The 19,803-nt window shown below is 32.9% G+C and overlaps 1 protein-coding gene and 1 pseudogene across 1 annotated transcript; one reads left to right on the forward strand and one right to left on the reverse strand.

The window, feature by feature from the left end:
• Positions 1-1,258: 1,258 nt before the first annotated feature.
• On the reverse strand, positions 1,259-6,691 carry LOC133691131 (3-oxoacyl-[acyl-carrier-protein] synthase, mitochondrial). Its single transcript, XM_062111473.1, has 13 exons — positions 6,186-6,691; positions 5,996-6,103; positions 5,804-5,875; positions 5,545-5,631; positions 4,919-5,070; positions 3,894-3,974; positions 3,774-3,807; positions 3,597-3,663; positions 3,439-3,515; positions 3,095-3,155; positions 2,893-2,975; positions 2,271-2,342; positions 1,259-1,898 (listed from the first exon to the last, which is right to left on the reverse strand). Exons 1-13 carry the CDS (start codon positions 6,543-6,545, stop codon positions 1,737-1,739), a joined length of 1,416 nt encoding a protein of 471 aa, XP_061967457.1. The 5' UTR covers positions 6,546-6,691; the 3' UTR covers positions 1,259-1,736.
• A 3,489-nt stretch (positions 6,692-10,180) lies between these two features.
• On the forward strand, positions 10,181-11,819 carry LOC133691762 (protein-tyrosine-phosphatase IBR5-like; annotated as a pseudogene).
• Positions 11,820-19,803: the final 7,984 nt, after the last annotated feature.

The following is a 19,803-nucleotide window of genomic DNA, read 5'->3' on the forward strand; positions in this document are numbered from 1 at the left end:
TTTAAACTTTATTTATTAAGACTTGAGATTTGTTATTTTATTGTAAAATAATCTTAAACTAGTTTATATTTGAGTTTTAATTGCAACCTAATATTCTAATAGTGCTCAACTTTAAACACTTTCTTTAGTTTGTAAAGATAACAATTCATTGATTTCATAAATAATATTAGAGATGATATCTCTTGTTACTAGTTCTTCATTGAACTATTTAGAATTTATTAAAAATTTATTTTTATTGGTGTTCAACCTTTGTAACTTTGGTTTAAGTAATTAATGGGTCGAGTTTATCGAATTTAATTTTAGCTTTTTTATGTTTAGATTCAATCTTATTCGTGGGTTGTAAGGTTTTTATTATCCAAATTCATATTAATTAGTATAAGATCTTGACTCTAAAATCAAGTTTGATCTATCTATTTTTAAATTTATTTTATGTTAGTGTTTTAAGTCTTGTTTTTCATTGTTAGGTTTAATTTTCTCTAAAAATTATTAAACCCTAGTTTTTTTTGAGTTCTTCATTTTGGCTTCAAATTTTTTTTGAGTGCTTGATTTGAGCTTTATAGTTTTTTTTTTTTTTTTATGTTCTTGATTTTAGCTTTATCTTAAATTTACTTTTTGTGGCTTCATTGATAAAAAAAAAATCCATCAAACTTGAATTTTGCAAAATATATATAAAAAAAGAGAGAAAAGTCAAATGTTATTTTGTTTATGAAGGCAAAAAAAAAACATAGTTGTGAAAATCGAGAGTGCCTGTTGATAGAAACTATATTGATTCCAGGTTCTTAAGTTCTTTTCAATTGGCAAACACTTGAATTGAATTAGGGTTGTATTAAATTCGGGTTTGTTCTTTAAATTCTTCTAATTCCTAGTTTTCTTAGTATTTTTCTTGACTGTTGTTTCTTTTTGAATCCATTGGTTATGCTTTATAATCTGAGATATTTTATTGCATTGTACAAATGGAGGATCTTCCAAAATATGTTCTGAAGGGTGAAATCCCCTTTCTTAAAACCATAGAGGTGACAGTGCTGCTATCATAAATATGATACAGCAAAAACGCTGACTCTGTGTCAGATAAACCCTAGCCACATCATCTGGAATGGAGTCTCAGTAACCCAAACCATTTAGCTTGAGAGAGAGGATCACAGATCCATCCACAAGCCTGAAGCTCCTTGCATATAAGGCTAAAGGTAACAGAGTCAAAAAGGGTAAATTTTAGAACGAGAAATCAAAGGCACATGAACTCAAAACCGACTGCCTCTCCTTCCACAAACAAAAACGCAAAATATTGCTCCTAGTTCGCTCCAAGTGAAATGCCAAAACAACCAGTTGCCATCCTTTAGAGGAAAAAATTAAATTGTTTAAACTTTCATGAGCTACATGTACCTGTTCTCAAAATAAATTATTTCAGCAAACATGATCACGCATAATGTAGAACTCGACCAAAACCCTCAGTAAACTCTGCCAGAAAACAACCTTCATATCTTTTCCTGCAGTTATCTCTGGTCAGCTCTTCTAGCAAAACTTCATTTTTGGCTTGATTTAAAAAAAAATTGATCATTATTCCAACGTCCATGAAGAGTTGAAAGAGTAAATTTAAAGTTTATGCCCACCATTTCATTTCGTTGACTCCATATCTAGAAACCGCAGATGATGCAGATTTAGTTACTAATTGGAGAAACATACTTTTCATGCCAGCAGTTCTGATGCCAGATCATGAGTGCAGAACCAATCAATCTGTCTTACACAGAGGTGAAAAGTAGAGATGCATTTGTTCCTCCGAAGCCAAAAGAATTCGACAAAGCTGCTCTTACCGGCATCTCTTTCGATGCAGTCAATGGCATAAAATTGTCTTTGAAGAGGGGATCTGGTTTATTGAGGTTAAGAGTCAATGGTGCAATTCCCTGAAACACCCACAGAAAACATTCTGTTGTGATTGCAAAACCTCTCAACTATAAAGTTAAAGAATACAAGGAAGCCAAGTGAATTTATAGCTGCTGTATAAGAAGAGCAGGCAATGGACAGGAAAGCCATATATGCAAACCTCCATAGTCAGCCATATAGGTTTAGCTTTTTTACTTTTAAGTTTGCGAGACATGTTGTCAGTTTGCTGGATCATTCAATATAAAATCACATAGGAGAAGGCATGTACAAATACAAACAGCTCTTTATTGCCATTTTCAAAAGCCTAGATATTATGAATCTGACTCTCTTATGGTAAGGGTGTTTCAGCTGGTTCTCATTAAAGGAGCAAGCAGGCCATATGAAATACTTACATGATGCACAGCTAAAATTGCAAATATGGCTTCAACAGCACCAGCAGCTCCTAGTAGATGGCCAATGGCACCCTGAAGTTAATATAAATCACACAAACAAAACCATCATGAGAACTGGCTGTTGACAAGAAACAAGAACGAATTTTGTTCTCTAAAGATAAAAGGCATCAGAAAAAAATCTGCAACTAGCATGCATGCTTCAATCAAGGATGAGATATAATTCCCTTTCTTCAAGATAGCAGGGTATAATTCCTCATTCATAACCCACGTTATTCCAGTATCAGCCCTATTCAAGACCACACCTCTTCAAGCTCATCTCTAAAGCAAGTGGACGTTACTTCTCAGCATGCAGTGATGCAAGAATGAAATAAGGGTTGTGAACACAAGTGAGAACTATTCACATAAGATTTACAAATATGCATAAGTTAAGAAGTTCAATTACAAGCACCATTTTCAGTAGTGCATGCTTCATCGAGTATTAGCTTTGACAATGGAACTCTATTCTAAATACTTAAGTCCTCATACAGTGTGAGTGACAGTGCCTGGATCAATTAGCTAATGCCAACTCACACTGTTCTTGTCCTTCTCAAAATGTAAATCTGATTTGAAACTTAATGTTTACCTTTGTGGAAGAGAATGCCAAAGCACCTGATATTGCATGATCAGAGAACACAGTTTTGATGGCAATGGCTTCTACAGCATCGCCTGAGATATTTCAGCATGGACCACAGATACACAAGTCATAACACAAATTGACATTCTAGAGATGCAAATTGATAAATTGAAAGGGAAGCAATGTGATAAGGTCTGTCCATAAGACTTACCCAAAGGTGTAGATGTAGCATGGGCATTTATGTAATCCACTTGATTGGAATGAAGACCAGACTGTCATTGACAAAAAATCAGGGAAGTAAAAGCAAACAACGTTTTCCATCAGAATGGTGGTATTAAAAAAATTAACACTATTAGAAAGAATTTGCTAAGCAAGGAGCCAAGTAATTAGCATAGTATAAAAGTTGATCTAACAATTTAAACACTAGGCATTGGACATTTTGCACCTTGATGTAGTCTGCATCTCAGGTAATGATACCTTTTCAACAAGATTGCAAACATTTTGACAACTAATGTACAGTGGACAAACAAGTCAAAGCCCACATATCTTAATTACCTGTTTCAAGGCACGTGTCATTGCCAGAACAGCTCCCCTTCCATCATTATGTGGTTGAGTAATGTGATATGCATCACCTAGACAATATCAACATCACCATAAATGAAAATATCTACTAAAAACGAGTATCGAAAGATTTACGACTTTTCCCCCCAAACCTGACATCCCGTAGCCGCGAATCTCTGCATAAATTTTTGCTCCTCGTTCTTTTGCATGCTCAAGTTCCTTTGCAAGGTAAAAGGAGAAAAGATCATGAATGTCATAGTCATGACTCAACTCATCAAATTGAAAAAATTCATATGTTGAAAAGTAAATAGAGAAACAAGTCAACGTACTTCTAAAACCAAGACTCCAGAACCTTCACCTATGCTGAGCTCAAAGCATAAGATGGGAGTGAGAACAAGAAAGAACATGTGTGAAAAAATGAAAATCGAAAGTTATGAAAATGTGCTTACACAAATCCATCCCGATCACAATCAAAAGGTCGAGAAGCTTCTCGAGGCATGGAATTGTGCTTTGTGGTTAATGCCCTTGATCTGGAATTAAACATGACAAAGTTACCAGCTAAGAAACTTGGTAAATGTGATGAATGACACAAGAAAGGAAGCTGAGCATAGCTCCATCAAGAAGACTTTATCTGGTGACAGATCTACTCTAAGAATTGATTATCTAACTGCATTTTCAAGGTGAGGTATAGAGAAGTAGCATAAGCCCATAAACATCAAGATGATGCCAAACCCATCCCTTTGATGATTGGATGCTAAAACAGGTATTATAGTGCTCATTTCCAAAGCTTAACTTGCTTGCTGTTGGTTTCTACTTGCAGTATGGTAAGCAACGTCATAAGGGATCTAGTTATGATCCTAGGACAGGAAATCCAAAGCAGTCTGGAATTTTTGCATAAAGTAACTGCTCTCAAGCCTCAAACTTGCAATCAAGTTTCATGGGAGCTTATGATCAAGATTTGTGACCCTTAACCACAAAAAAATAATAAACTACAGTAAAACCCCTGAGGAAATTGCAGGCATCACCTAAGAATTTGAAGGTTTAATAGAAACCTCCATTTTTAGGAAAATACTGCAGTTTTACTCCCAAAAGTCCTTTGTAATTTACAAAAATTATGGGCATTTTGGGTATAAAGAGGGATCTCAGTAATATTTTCTGGAACATGGAGGAGGTTTCTGGTCAAACCTTCACTCTTTTAACAGTGCCTGTAATTTCACCATGTCTCAAATAATGCTACTTTACCCTACCAAAAAGCAAATTATTAATAATGCTCTGAGTAACATGCATTCAGAGAAGGCATAAAATTTCTTCAAATAAATTTATCTGCAAAATAGAAATTTGATTCAATAAATTGCATTATTCTTTATATATATATGTGAAAGATTTCAGTACCAAACAAGAAATTGCACTATTATAAAGCTCTAAGTGATAGTCTGCATTCAGAGAAGGCATAAAACTTGGTAGAGCAAATTACCTACAAAATCCTGCTATAGATAAAGCATCTATGCTGGACTCTGTCCCTCCAGCCACCATAACGTTTGAATCCCCAAATTGAATCATCCTTGCAGCATCGCCAATAGAATGTGCTCCAGTAGCACAAGCTGTCACAGCAGCATGGTTTGGTCCCTGTATCCAGTAAAAAAAAAAACTGACTGTAGCCAACATGTTACTTTACACATAATTGAGGACTTCATTTTGTTCAAATCTCCAACAACAATATTGATTGGTACATTGAGCTGAAAAATAAACAAGCTGAAAACTTATAAGGAGAATTGACCATCACTAAGCACACGACTCGAATCGATTCGCCATTCTTCCTTATCTATTGAATCCAACCTCTCATATTCATAACCCTAAAGAATGCCCCACCATTGTCTAATTACCTTCAAATACAACTTGCAAAATTTTAGGTCTATCTTGAACCTCAACCCTAAGTACGATTCTCCCACGTAATCTGCCAAAGAACCTACTAGATCTAAGAGGCGAAGCACCAACTAACAAGTTTTCATTGGTCCACCAACAAACAGCAAGACATGTTCTCATAAGGAAGTCATAGGTTTCATTTATCAATAATATTAGACATGGAAGTTAAATACACACCTGGAATCCATATTTCATGCTCACATGACCAGATGCCATGTTGATCAATATCCGTGGGATGAAAAATGGACTAAGCCGACGAAGTCGCTGCATTGAGAAAGCCTCGGTATCAGGTTAATTGTTTCAAGAGGCATAGATCACTTACAAGGATAACTGATGACAAAGAGAAGTTGCCATAACATGACCACAATTATACAGAAAACATAAGGTTAAATGCTTTTTCTTCATTTCTGACTACGTAGGCAGGAACATAAATTACCTTCTCACAAATCAGTTGCGAGGCTTCCAGCACATCAGTTATGCTTCCAATCCCCCCACCAATAGAGACACCCTGGTATTCTTCACGTTAAAGAAAATATATATCATCAAAGAATCAGGAAATAAGAAAACATTTTTATCCTATCCACAGAATTATCAAACAGTATATACTCCAACAATAAAAAACAAGTACCGTTCTTTCCTTCTGTTCCTGCTCAGTGGGCGCCCATTTTGCATCTTTAAGAGCTTCATCAGCAGCACACAGCGCATAGCCTATAAACCTTGCAACTGATCGATGCTCCTGAAAACCATAAAATCAAATCAAAACAGAAGAGAGAGTGCAAAATTGAGGGGAAAAGAAAAGAAGGAAACTTGACGGGCACCTTAGAATTAAGCCATAAATCCGCATTGAATTCGCCAGTTTTGGTGCCGCAAGGAACGACAGCAGCAACTTTAGAGGTAAGCTGATCAAAAGTGTACAGCTGAGTCTCTCTATCGAAAGAAGAATTCATTTTGAGATCCTCTGGTGTTATTGCCCGAACACCACATTCTCCCTCTATCAAGCGCTTCCACGTCGTTTGCACTCCGCAACCAAGAGGGGTCACCATGCCTATACCGGTGACGACTACTCGGCGAGGAGTGACTGGTGGAGGAGGGCCAAAGGAGGAAAAATGACGACGAGTCAGTTGGTAGCGAAAGGGAGATGATGATAATAATCGACGCCAACGAGAAGAGCTGGCCATGGACTTTGCTTTCTTTTAGCTTTGGTCTCAGTACCAGTTCTGGAGATGCGCTGCTCTGCTGTGCTTGGCTTTGGCAAGAATGATTGACAGCGACGTCTCAATTTTTTTTTTTTCTGGGTAATCTTGAAATGCTCTCAAATCTAAAATCATTATTTGCATCAAAATTTGAAGGAGAAAATGACTCGACAAAATGAATTAAGTTAGAAGTATATTTAATAAAATTGTATTTATATTATATTTTTATAAAGATAAGTAGTATAATTCAGAAGTTAAAAATTCATTTTTTTGTTTCCTTCTTTTAAACAATTTTTCATTAAAGTCGAAATTTATTTCCAACCATATATTTTTTTTTATTTTCTTAACTCAGAAGTTTTAAGAAATAATTATTTTACAAAATTCATATCAAATAAAATCTATATTATTAACGAGTATTTACATTTAGAATACAAAAAATTCAAATTTTTTTATTAAAATTTAATATATTTTAGATTATTTTGATGCGCTGATGTCAAAAATAATTTTTAATAAATAAAAAAAATATTATTGACATGTATTTCAATATAAATGTTAAATATCAAATATTATTAACATTTAACTACACTATCAAATATACTTTTAATGTTGAATGGAAAAGTATTAATATGTTTTTTAAGATTATTTGCGAAAGTAATTAAATGTTAAATATTAAGAAAATTATTAGATGAATTTAGTTCATCTTCTAAAACTATTAAATGATCAGTTGAAAAGTATATGCCATCTTATTTATGTTAAAAAATGGAATTTGTTTTACTCTCATTTAGTAACAAAAAAAAAAACTTCCTTTCTTACAATCATATATATATATATATATTTAAAATTTTTTTTTCTTACCTGGATATTCTTATATTTTTTTAAAGGATGAGATTAGTCCCGTTTAAGGTTCGTGACTACTCCTCCCAATAAATACGTTTTTTAAGGATTGAATTTGTGTTCTTATTCTTATAGAAATATAACAATGTCTTAATCGCTAGACTAAAACTTTATTAATTGTGTATTTCGAAGTTCATGTTGATAATCAATTGATTCATAATTTAAAATTCAGAAAATAATTTTTATAATTTACATGCTTTGAGCTTCAAGTAAGGTCATATAGGAAATGTTGTTATTTCATTAAAAAGATACAGCAACCCCCTAAGCTATATCTCATGTTTGAAGAAATATAGTTGAACTCAGTTTGATTAATCTGATGTCTAACTTATTTTGAGCAAAGTTTATATTGAGTTTACATCGAATTAATTTTTTTTATTAAAATAATATTATTTGAGATATTAAAAAAAACTTGAAATATATGTTAATTCAATAACTTACTAGCTGATTTTAGATAGGATTAATAAATATTTGTTTATGCATTACAATATGTTTTTCAAAGTATTTTTAAAATTATTTTTTCTCCAAATAATATCAACTTAATATTTTTTAAGTATTTATATAAATACATAATTTTAATATATTTTTAATTAAAAAATACTTTTAAAAAACAATTTTACATTAACTTCTTCGTAGAGATCAAGTTGATCTTATAATTACAAGAAGAAGACCATTTTTGTCAAAAAAAAAAAAAGAGTTAAAAAAATGATGTAGTTTCCCTAAAAGGTTTGGACCATTAATTTTTTTTCTTTTTGTAAATGACGGTTTCGAATATGTTTTTAAACACTTTCAGATATAATTACTTTAATTGATATCAATTGTTTTCTTTTCCAAGGTCAAATTAACAAACAGTCCACAAGCAAAGCGCAGTTCAAGTTCTAAAAAATAACGTGAAAGAATACAATAATTCCTTGGACGATTATCTATCCCACCGCCTGCTTGAGCTGTACCAAATGAATATGTAAGCATTTACGTGTTTTTTTTTACATAAAAAATATATTAATTAAAAATTAAAAATTTTATATATGTATCAATTAAATAAATAAAAATTATTTATACAATGAAATAAATTATGAAAATTAATTTTTAACTAATTAAAATTAACTAGCTAAATTTATGATATTGAAGCATTTATTTGAAATCATGATAAATTAAAAAATATCAAAACTAAAACAAATTATATTATTAAATTAAAAATAATAAAATATTAAAGGGTAATTTTTTTTTAAAAAAATAAAATCAATAAAAATTAAAGATCATATTAATTTAAAAAATTAATAAAAAAAATGTTGGATTGCCTAGGCTGGATCTCCGGGCAGATGGCCTAGCTTTGTAGGCATGTAGCAGCCCAAGCACTGAGACCTTTTTATTTATATTTTTGTTTTTCTTATGAGGGGAATGATGGTGTATCTCTTTTTTTTTTTCTTTTTATTAATGGGGTAGACAACTTGCTATCTTCCTTTAATTTTTATTTAAAAGTAAATAACATATTACCTGCTCTCTGTAGGGGTGTTTTACACTTAAAAACACCTAAAAATTAATCTAAATAATTTTAAAAACTTATTTATTACTTTAAAAAACCTAAAAAATCACTCTAAACACTTTAAATCAACTCGAGATCAAAATTTTTACCGATCTCAAATCTACCACATCAAGCAAGGTTAAAGGAGAAAAAACACCTAGAATAAACTTTTCTTATCGAATAGAAGTCATTGACACCAAAATCTTATATTTTCATGGTTGTAATTGATGTCAATCATGATTTTCTCTTTTTATCATAGAAATCCAACCACTTTCTCTCTCTCCTCTTAAACCAAAAACCAAAAAAATAAATAAATTTGGGATCAAAATTGATTTTTGGAAATTAGGAGGGATCTATATTTTATAATTTATAAAGTATGAGGACTAAATTAAACTATTCACCCAAAGTTTGAAAACAATCACCCCTTTTATTCACCTTTATTTATTTTGGTTCTCTAATTATGAATCTTGCCCTTTCTTAGTAAATTTACTTGAATTGAGAAAAAAAGGTATAATGATAGGAAAAAAAATCTCTGTAGTAATTTATTTTTGTATGAATAATAGCATGGTGAATAATGATTTCATCATATCTTTTATTGTTTTGTTAACTAGTTTTATGCCACTCTATAAGATCAAAAATTTTTAAACGGTCTAAAAAATTTCATAGTATTATTATTAAACCTAAAAACATAGTAATTTTGATTTATTTTATTAAGATATGTTTTTTTATTAATGAATCTCATGTTTATTTTAGCAAACACAAGGTTTCTCACTAGAATATGTTAAATAAAATATTTTATGATTATTACAATAAGTTAACAAAAGATATCAAAATAGTATGTCTATATTTTATCTGATTGAAAGCTAAAGAATCATAAATGTAAAATTATGTTCAAAATCTACTTAAAAACTCTAAAAATAGAAAAAAACAATTTGAATGGAATTTTCATAAACAATTTATTACTAGTATTATTATTATTATTATTATTTTCATATCATATACAAAATAATTTTTTAAAAATTTTACAAATAAAATAAAAAACCAGGCCTAGCGCTTGGCCTTGCTTTATTTACCCTGAAAAAAAGTAAAACACAGACGGCAATTGCCTGTGTTTGTTTATTTTGTTTTTGTCATCTCTCCCAGCTTTTGAATCGGCGACACTTGGGCTTATATGTGAGCATCAACCACAAATTTATTATAAAACTGTTTTACTGCAATTCAATTTTTAGGTGAGTCGGAGTTGATGGAATTACCAGTTGGGATTTGTTAGTTTCACTATTTCGTCAAAATGACTTCCTTTCTTTCCAATTATTTACTTCTTGAAGCCTATAATTATTTGACTTGATATCACAAGAACTAGAAACTGCGTGTTTCCTTGCGCTGTTGAGAAATTGCACTGGTAAATGCATTAAAAGGTTTATGCCATGTGCCTGTGGTGTTAATTACTTCTCTTTACATATGGCTGTGAAATTGTTTGGAGCTCATAGCAAGTCTCTGCTTCACTTCATTTCGACCTTGCATCAGCGTCTGTGTCTATAAATGCCACAGGCTTGTTTTTTGCAGAGCAATGTGAGAAGGACAAGGCCCGTGTTCTTGTCCATTGCATGTCTGTGTGAAAAATAGGTTTGAGTTTTTTCTGCAAACTGTGTTTGTTATCTTTATTCCTTTCTTGTTTGGGGGAAATTGAAAAGTAAAACCAATGATATGTTGATTTAATCTGAATATGGTAGATATCAATCCATGATCTAATATGTAGGAAGTTTTTAGACTTGATGAATAATGAATAGAGTATAAATATTATCAAACCTAACACGAAACTTGTCCGAAACTAAATTAAAATATATATTTATATTATATAAATATATTTATAAAATTTTTATATTTTTTTAATACAATATAATATATACATACTTTTAATATTGACATAAAACACATTTATAAAAATAATATTTATCATTTAATATACAAATAAATATTAACTATTTTATTTTTTATTGATTAATAAATAATAATAGATAATGTATATCTAATTTAATAAATATCTATAATTTGATGAATAGTTTATAATATCTAATTTTTTTTCTATAAATAAAATATAGAAATAAAAAAATCCCACACACATGTACCCATCTATCCTAGTTGAGCCTTCACTCTGCGCCATTTCACATTACATCTTGGGGCCATTGTCCGTTCTTGGCATGTGCTTTGGGGGATCAGCAATGTATTTTGTTATCTTGTTCATGGAAATCTTAATCTTGTTCTTTCTGACAGATCTCCAGCTATTGTAATGGCTTGCTTGATGAAGTCCAGAGGATGGAGGCTTGCAACAAGTGGGTGAAAGAGCGTAGACCATCTGTTGATCTCGCTCAAGGTGTGTTCGCCTTGATGCTGATCTGCTAGCACCTTTAAAGGGTAAAACAATTGCTTTTACTATCGATATTATATTGTTCAAATTATGATTCAGTATTTCTAGTTAGCACTCAAGACTACCGAGTTTAGAACTGCTGTATTTATGTCTACAGAACAGTGCCACTTCCAGTTTTTTTTTTTAATGAATTCTAGCTGTCTACCAGCAGTTGCAGGAGCATGAACAGAAGATTTTATGAATTCTTCCCTCCTGTAGGTGTGCCATCTTTAAGCTCTGGCTTCCCAAAGGCAAATGATCCAGTTCCTGTCACCGTGTTTAATGGCGTTGGTACTCCGTCAAATTTCACGCGTCCTCTAGAATTCCTCCACAAGAATTCCAGTTTGGGGCTGCTCATCCCCAGAACAGTCTATCAGAAAGCTCCTTTGGTACCAATTTGCCGAACCCTAATGGTGCAGCAGATATATCAATGGATTCATGAATCTCTAATGCCCTCCCTGATTAAATATGAGCGTCAAGTGAGCTTGCAAGAGTGCAGGTCCCAAAAGTTGAAACTAAAAATTATACTTTTGGTTTGAGTTTTGGCTTGTGCCTTTCTTCGTTATTCATGAGTTTATACAAGAGCGTTAATTTCAAAAGTAGAGTTTTCATCATTTACATGGGTGATGATAAAATTGTGTTCTCCGCGGCTTCTTGCAACATTTTTTCACTGCTGAAGAAAGGGGTAACCTTCACTTGATCAGCTTATCGTCAAGGCAATTTTATCACTGGTGAATAAGCTCATCCATAACTTTGCACATTGAAGAAATAATTTTTTCTTTAAAATTACAGAATATCATCTAAAAGTAGATGACAATTAATGATGTATCCATATTTTGTTAATGAAAATGATTGCAAAATTCTCCTTATTTAGCTGAATTTGTATTGTTTCCCTTAATATTAATGAAAAAAGAGAACTCTTGATCAAGTTCAAATATTTGACCACCCGTTTGAAAGAACATGGGTGCAGCATAATCAAATATAAACACCCGACATTAGTAAACTTTCTTGTTTTCTTGTTCTGACAGTTAAAATCATCTTCCAGATCAGAATGATGGTTACTTGACAAGCATAGTGCAGGGATTTGCTTAATCAAGGATCTTGGTGTAAGGGCATGAAATTAACGACCATAAAAGTTTCCAGTAGTGTTAAAATTTATGACACTTGAATTGGTAATCTCTGAGAAGTAAGCCCAAAACCTGACCAGTTGAGCTACACCCCTCAGACTTATTCCGATAATATTTTGATTTTGTTCCATTACAATAATATTTCATAGGTAAGGTAGTGGTTTTTCCCAAATTTGGGTCTTATCAATCGTTGCTAACAATCCACGAAGGATGTTTCGATCAGCGGCATCATCTGATTTTAAATCCATAAAAACGATCCAGCATTATCTTAAAATAGCAGTGCAATTCAATTCTGGCCATTCCACACAGAACTTCATTCACAATTTATGTCACCTGAAAAATGCAGAGATCCAGAGCACAATCCTGTAGGTAATTTGATACACTCAACACACCATTTATACAGAGAATACACTAAACAATTTGGGCATTTTGTATGAATCCACACTTCAAGGACTTCTAGGCCATGCATGCTTCAAGGAATGGCTTCGAAAGCGACAGCAAGCCTGGATCATTCCGCGTCAGCACTAAACAAGTATCAGCCTTCCCAGTTTCATCATATCCAACATCCTCACCAAATCCAACCATACGAAGAATTTCAACTGCATCTGTAAATCATGAGAAACAAATATGCAAACAAATATCAGTCAGAGAAGCTGATTCTCTAGAACGCCATCCATCCATCCATCCATCCATTGTTGCGATGTCGCGGTCGCATAAATTAATTACCCTAACTTCAAACACAACACACAAGATAGTATAGAGCAAGTAAGAGGTTGATCCCACGAGGAAGATTCAAGTCAGATTTTTATGCTAGATGATATGCAATTTGAGGGGGGGGTTTGGACGTTATCTAGGCTAAAGTAAAAGAAAACAGAAAACTATCAAACAAAATTTAATAAAATCAGAAAATTATCAAGAGAACAAACCTTGGTTGCAAGCACATATCCATCTACAGAAATCAGAACTGATCATGGAAACGAAACATCAATTTATATTCTGAATATTTATCTCTTCTTAACATTGGTTAGTTAACGGATCCGCCGTATAACTAACCCTAACCATCAAACAACCACAGTGTCCGCACTTGTAATTTAATTCAATGGTAGTCTTAAAAACTAGATAAGTTGATTAATCAAGAAAACATAACTGTCTGCAGTCTATGTTTGATTTGATTGAATGTTCTCCCTAAGATTAATAATGTAGATCCGCCACAATTATTAAACTCAGTTGCTTCACAAGTTCATATACCACAACTCCGGTTTTGATATCAAACTTAGCAATAGATTATCTACAATAATAACTTAGAGTCCGCTCTAGCAATTAAAATAAAAAATTATAGAAAAAATAAGCATAGGAGAACAAACATGTTCATCATATAAACTAAAAAGAAAAGGTAAAATAAATCTTACAGTTCTTGAAATCCTAAAGTTTTCGTGTCCTTGTAACTAAGAAAAAGTGTTTAGCCTTGCATGTTTGTTGAATAACTAATAAAAAAAAAGGAAGAATGCATAATTTCAAGTTTTTTTAGAGGAGGGGGGTGTTTTTCTCCTCTTGATTGGTTGCCCCCTTTCTCTTCTCTCATTCTTTTTATATCCTAGGAAACCCTAGTCTCTATTTTACAAAATGGTCCTCCCTTAAATAGACTGTTTACATTTAAGTACTTCAACAACTATTTTTTCTAAAAAAGGAGAAATAGCTTTGCATGAAATCTTCAAGCTTTGACTTAGAGGAGCTAAATTGTTGAAATAAACATTTGGATATGGGTTTAGATGCTTTGAAACGTAATTTGGATTCGTTTATTCATGAAACCTGTTTGTTGGTAGAATTCAGTTGTCATCTTTGAAAAATAATATCTCCCTCACATGACATATTTTTTTTCTAAAATTTTGAGCTTTTATAGCCCTTTGAGTCAGGAATCCAAAAAAATTTAGTTTGCATCAATTGGACTTCTGTAGCTCTAGATATTCAAGTCGGAATGACCGAAGGTCAACATTGACAGATTGCGAGATTTGACTTTGAAGGCTGCGTTTTCCATTATCTTCCTTATTTTATTTTTTTGCCTTATATTTCTAGAAAGGTATGGATGTTAGCTTTTTAATGTCACTAGAATCACTTCATTTCAACCTCTAGAGCTCACGCTCTGAATAAAACATCGACTAAAGATCAAATCTGCCAATTATCTCCAATTTACTCCCTTTTGCATCTTTCATCCAAAAGTGCATTCAAAACATAAAATAAAGAATATCAAGGTATTTTATATATAAAACAAAGGCAAAACACTAGTTAAATTTAAGTGAAACTATCAAATAATATGATTGTATCATCCATCCATCCATCCAATTAGTAGTTACTTAAAAGACACTGTAAGACCTTGGTGATTGGCGACATTTTCCTAGATTATGGGATTAGGAAGGACAAGTAAGATAAGATAATCAGAAAGCGTTCCAAGATCCCGCAAGTTGTTACATACATTAAATTAAATTAACAAAAAACTAAAAGGACTTTGTTATTTACTTTAGCATGCAAAGAGATTTAGTATGGATTCAAACATTGTAATGATGATTTTGCTTTTTATTTTTCTTAACAATTATCTTGTTACTGAAGGTAAAATATTATTTTTTAAAGAATCTAAATATCATTTGAGAACTGATCAAGGGCAAAGTTGTCATTCAACTTTATAATGCATAGTAAAATACTCTTTCGCTCTTGAAATCTAAAAAAAATGGTCTTTTATTAAGGGCTTTTTTCATCATTTTCTTTTAATTTGCACAGTAAAATACCCTTGGGTGCTAAAAAAAAGGGCCTTACGAGGAGGGATTTATTTGTCTTTGCATTATTTTTGTAAAGTAAAATGACATTGTTGACCTTTGAATTTTTGAATTTAAAGGATGATTTCTAAGGGCATTTTTTTTGTCTTTGCACCACAGTTTTGTTGTAATAATGATATGCCCTTGAACCCTTTTTTGCAATTAGCTCTTTTTGGTAATTATCCTTATTAAAATATTCATAAATTACTAAAATATACTAACGTGTGTCATGCACGCGTCAACGTGTCAGAGTCCTCTGTATTATTCTGGAGGTGTAAGTGGACAATTATGGTGGCTAAAAGAAATCAATCGCCGTCTCATTCGATGCGCAAGGATGTGGCGCAGCTGCTGGAGTGGCTCGTTTCTCTCTTCTGGGCCTTGGTGCCCGACCTTGAAAAATTTAGTTTTGTCCTCTATTTTGTATTTGTTTTAGATTTGGTCCTTATTCTTTTGATTTTGATTTGCTTTGATTTTAATACTTCTTGAAGTTTTTTTTTTAATTCCATCCCTCTCAGCATTTAATTTATTTATTTTTTGTTTACAATCTGATCCTCATTCTTTTGATTGTTGTTTTTTCATCCTTTGAATTTATTTTAGTTTTTTGATTTTTTCCTTTAGAATTTTAATTAATGTTTTTTTCAAATTTTGGTTGTCATTTTTTTCATCACTCTTTTTCTATCATTTTCTCCATTTATTTTGTTTTAGCAATGTCAAAATGATTTCTCTGTGTGGAATAGCTTTGAAAATCCAAAAATTCTATATGAAAACAACTCCTTGTAAATAACCAAACCTTCTTTCACATAGCTTCATCCCCAAAGAAAACTCAAATTAAACATTTCGGGGCATGATCAAGCTGGGGGGCAATCCAAAAACTTATAATAGGGCTGGCTCTACGATTCCCTTTCTAAGAAAACAAAATATAGGGCAGAGCTAGTGATCCTTGAGATAAATGTTGGAGGAAAAAGAAGTATGATGATGTCAAGCTCTTCCTAAAGATCAAGATCACAAGATGTGACTCGAGTAAATAAGAGCGAAAAGGCCATCGAAGTTTACTATCAAGACTCCAACTTTTGAGAAAAAAAAGACTCCATGAAGAAAAGGGAACCTATATTTCTTAGGTAAGTATACATGTATATTGATCATAATGCATTACTTTTATTATTGACAGATCGATGTTTCACCATCATCTTTTAGGTAGCGTGTTTTCTAACCTTACCTCATTTCGAGTGCCCTTTTGAGCCCTCACCTTTCTTCGAGTGTGCCTTTGAGCCCTCATCTCCTTTCGAGTGCACATTTGAGTTCTCACTTCTCATGTAGTGTATTTTTTTACCTTACCTCCTTTCAAGTGCACCTTTAAGCCTACTCTCGGGTAGTGCATTTTCTAACCCTTCCTCCTTTCAAGTGCGTCTTTGAGCCCTTATCTTTCAGGTAGTGTATTTCCTAACCCTACCTCCTTTCGAATGCGCCTTTAAGCCCTCATCTCATTTCGAGCCCTATCATGTTGCCCCTTTAAGGCATCACATTTTTTCTATCTGGGTAGGTCACCCATAACAATGAGACCACTCTTTAATTTTTTTTTCCATTTGGGTAGGTCACCCATTACAATGAGACCGCTTTCAAAACTCATCACTTATTTTTAATCTGGGTAGGTCACTTACAATGAGAGTGCTTTTTATTTTCTATCTGGATAGGTCACCCATTACAATGAGACCGTTTTTCATATTTTTTTTCACCTGGGTTGGTCACCCATTACAATGAGACCATTCTTGAAAAATCTCTACATTTTTCGACCTTGAAAACTTTTTCTACTAGGGTAGGTCACCAATTACAATGAGTTCATCTTCCACCTGGGTAAGTCACACATTACAATGACCACACATATATTTTCTTGGTTCTGGTTAAAGAAGATTGATAGATGGGATCTTAGGTTAACCCAACCACACATAGAATTTAGCTTTGGTTAAAGAGAATCGCTAGATGAGATTTCATGAACATCGAGCTACACACAGACTTTGGTTCTGGTTATAGGGGATTGCCAAATGGGATCTCAGGTTAACCCAACCACATATAAATTTTAGATTTGGTTAAAGGGAGTCGCTAGATGGGATTTAAAGTTGATAGAGCCGCAAATAGAATTTTGGTTCTAGTTAAAGAAAAATGCCATATGGGATCTTAGGTTAACCCAACCACACACATAATTTAACTTTGGTTAAAGGGAAACACCAAATGAGATTTCAGGTTGATCAAGCTACACACAAACTTTGGTTTTTGGTTAAAGGGGATTTTTAGATGGAATCTCAGGTCAACCCAACCACACATGAAATTTAGTTTTGGTTAAAGGGAGTTGCCAGATGAAAGTTTAGGTTGACTGAGCTGCAAGCAGAATTTTGGTTCTAGTTAAAAGGGATCGCCAGATGGGATCTCGGGTTAACCCAACCGCGAACATAGTTTTATTTGTTTTGGTAAAAGGGGATCGCCAGATGGGATCTCAGGTTGACAGAGCCACCAATATTATCTTAACTTTGGAAGAAAAGTGAGAAGCACCCCACCATTAGGAAATTCTCTAATGAAGAAAAGAAGGTTAAAACCCTGCCATCATGAAGAACATTTTTTAGGTTCTAGTTTAAAGGAATTGCTAGATGGGATTTCAGGTTAACCCAACCAAAAACAGAATTTAAAAGATCATCACATTGGGATCTAAGAATAACTAAGTTGTACATAGTTTTGATCATTAGTGTCCGGTTGAAGGAGATTTGTGTAAAGACAAAGCTTCAAATCAACCAAGCTTTAAGAAGATAAATTTCAGAACTTCAGTTTTATTTATCTTTACAAAACTTACTATGCAAAGTCTTTGTTCTGTAAGCATTGTAAAAAGGGGGGCAACTATTATAACCTATTTTTGGGTTACTCCCAAAATTCATTTCTCTTTCTTCTAAAAAAAGAAAAAAGCACGAAACGATGTTGTTTTAAATGGTATTATACATCTTTTTCTTCCCCTGTGCGTGCAGAAGATTTTTCCCTCGCATTTTACTTCTCTCTCTCCCTCCCCACTTGCCCAAACACTAACAAAACCCGACACAACCCATACCTACCATACCTTGTCAACATGAAGAAAAGAGAGGGGAGCCATGCCCTGGGGTGGTTACACTAAGGCCACCCCATGCCACCTTACCCTACGCTTGGACAAGGTAGAGTGGCTCCCTCTCCCCTGCCCTTATAAATAACATAAGCTGGGGACAATTTGGAGAAGGGGAAGACGGGGGTATATTTTTCAGAGAACTAGGGGGAGAAAAGAACAAAAAAAAATAGAGGGACATGGGAGAAGATTACAAAGGAAAAAGGAAGAAAGAAGAAGAAAAAAAGGGGCACCACCGCCTACCTTCCTCGTCGCCGCCACAACAACGACCTTGAGCCATTGTCGACAGCAACACCACCATCGTCAAAAATAGAAGAAAAAAACAGAGGAGGAACAGAGAGGGGGGACATTTTAGGGAAGTTACCATGGAACGAAGGAAAAACAGGGGAGACGAACATAGAGGAGGGAATTGAAAAAGAAAATAGAGACTAGAAAGAGAGAGAACCAGGGAGAAGAGAAAAATAGTCAAAAAACAGAAGATGAGAGGACTAAAGAACAAGAGGAACAAAAGCAAAAAAAGAAAAAGAAAAAAGAAACAAAGCAAAAGGAAAACATAGAGAAAGAAAGAAGAACCACTGCAAACAGCGAACGCCACCATGAACCACCACAGTTCAACTTCCCGCTCTCCTCCTCCTCCTCCTCTTCTTCATCTTCGATACATCCACTATTTTGTTGCATGTGAACGGTGGAGAGCATCTTTCAAAAAAATTCCAAAAAATCCTTTCAAATATTTTATTAATTTTTCTCCACGGGTCCGGCCTAGTCCAAACAATTCCAAAAAATCCTTTTGAATTTTGTTGTGATTTTGCTGCGTATTTTTCTATCAATTTTGCTTAATATTGGTTTGTATTTTTATACCGTAAAGATACAAATCCGGTATTAAAGTACCTATTTTTTGTCGAAACATTGCAAAAAATTATAAAACAAAAAAAATATCTTATTTTCATGCTTATGACCAAGTCTCTCAAAGATAAAAAAAATAATATCGTATTTTCATACAACAAAAATTCAAAATATGTTTAAGCATGCATTTTTAGCTTTAATAATCAGTTTATTAAATCTATGAGAACTAGATCAATATTTCAAATTATTTTGTTTTCTTTTAGTATCTGAGATTACAAACTTATACGTTAGACGTATTCCCGATATTAGAGGGTAGTTCTTTTATGTATAATTTTAATATAATGTTTGTAATTAAAAGTACCTATTTAAGCATGCATATTTATAGTTGAAATCAAATCCTTCACTTGAATTACATTATATGATGTTATTATGCAAAATATAGTTTATATGATATTATGTAACAATCGAATTATGCATTGTTATTTTATGAACTTGAATTGTATGATGTTATTT

The sequence above is a fragment of the Populus nigra genome, chromosome 4 (genome assembly GCF_951802175.1).
Source record: "Populus nigra chromosome 4, ddPopNigr1.1, whole genome shotgun sequence".
NCBI classification, from domain to species: domain Eukaryota; kingdom Viridiplantae; phylum Streptophyta; class Magnoliopsida; order Malpighiales; family Salicaceae; genus Populus; species Populus nigra.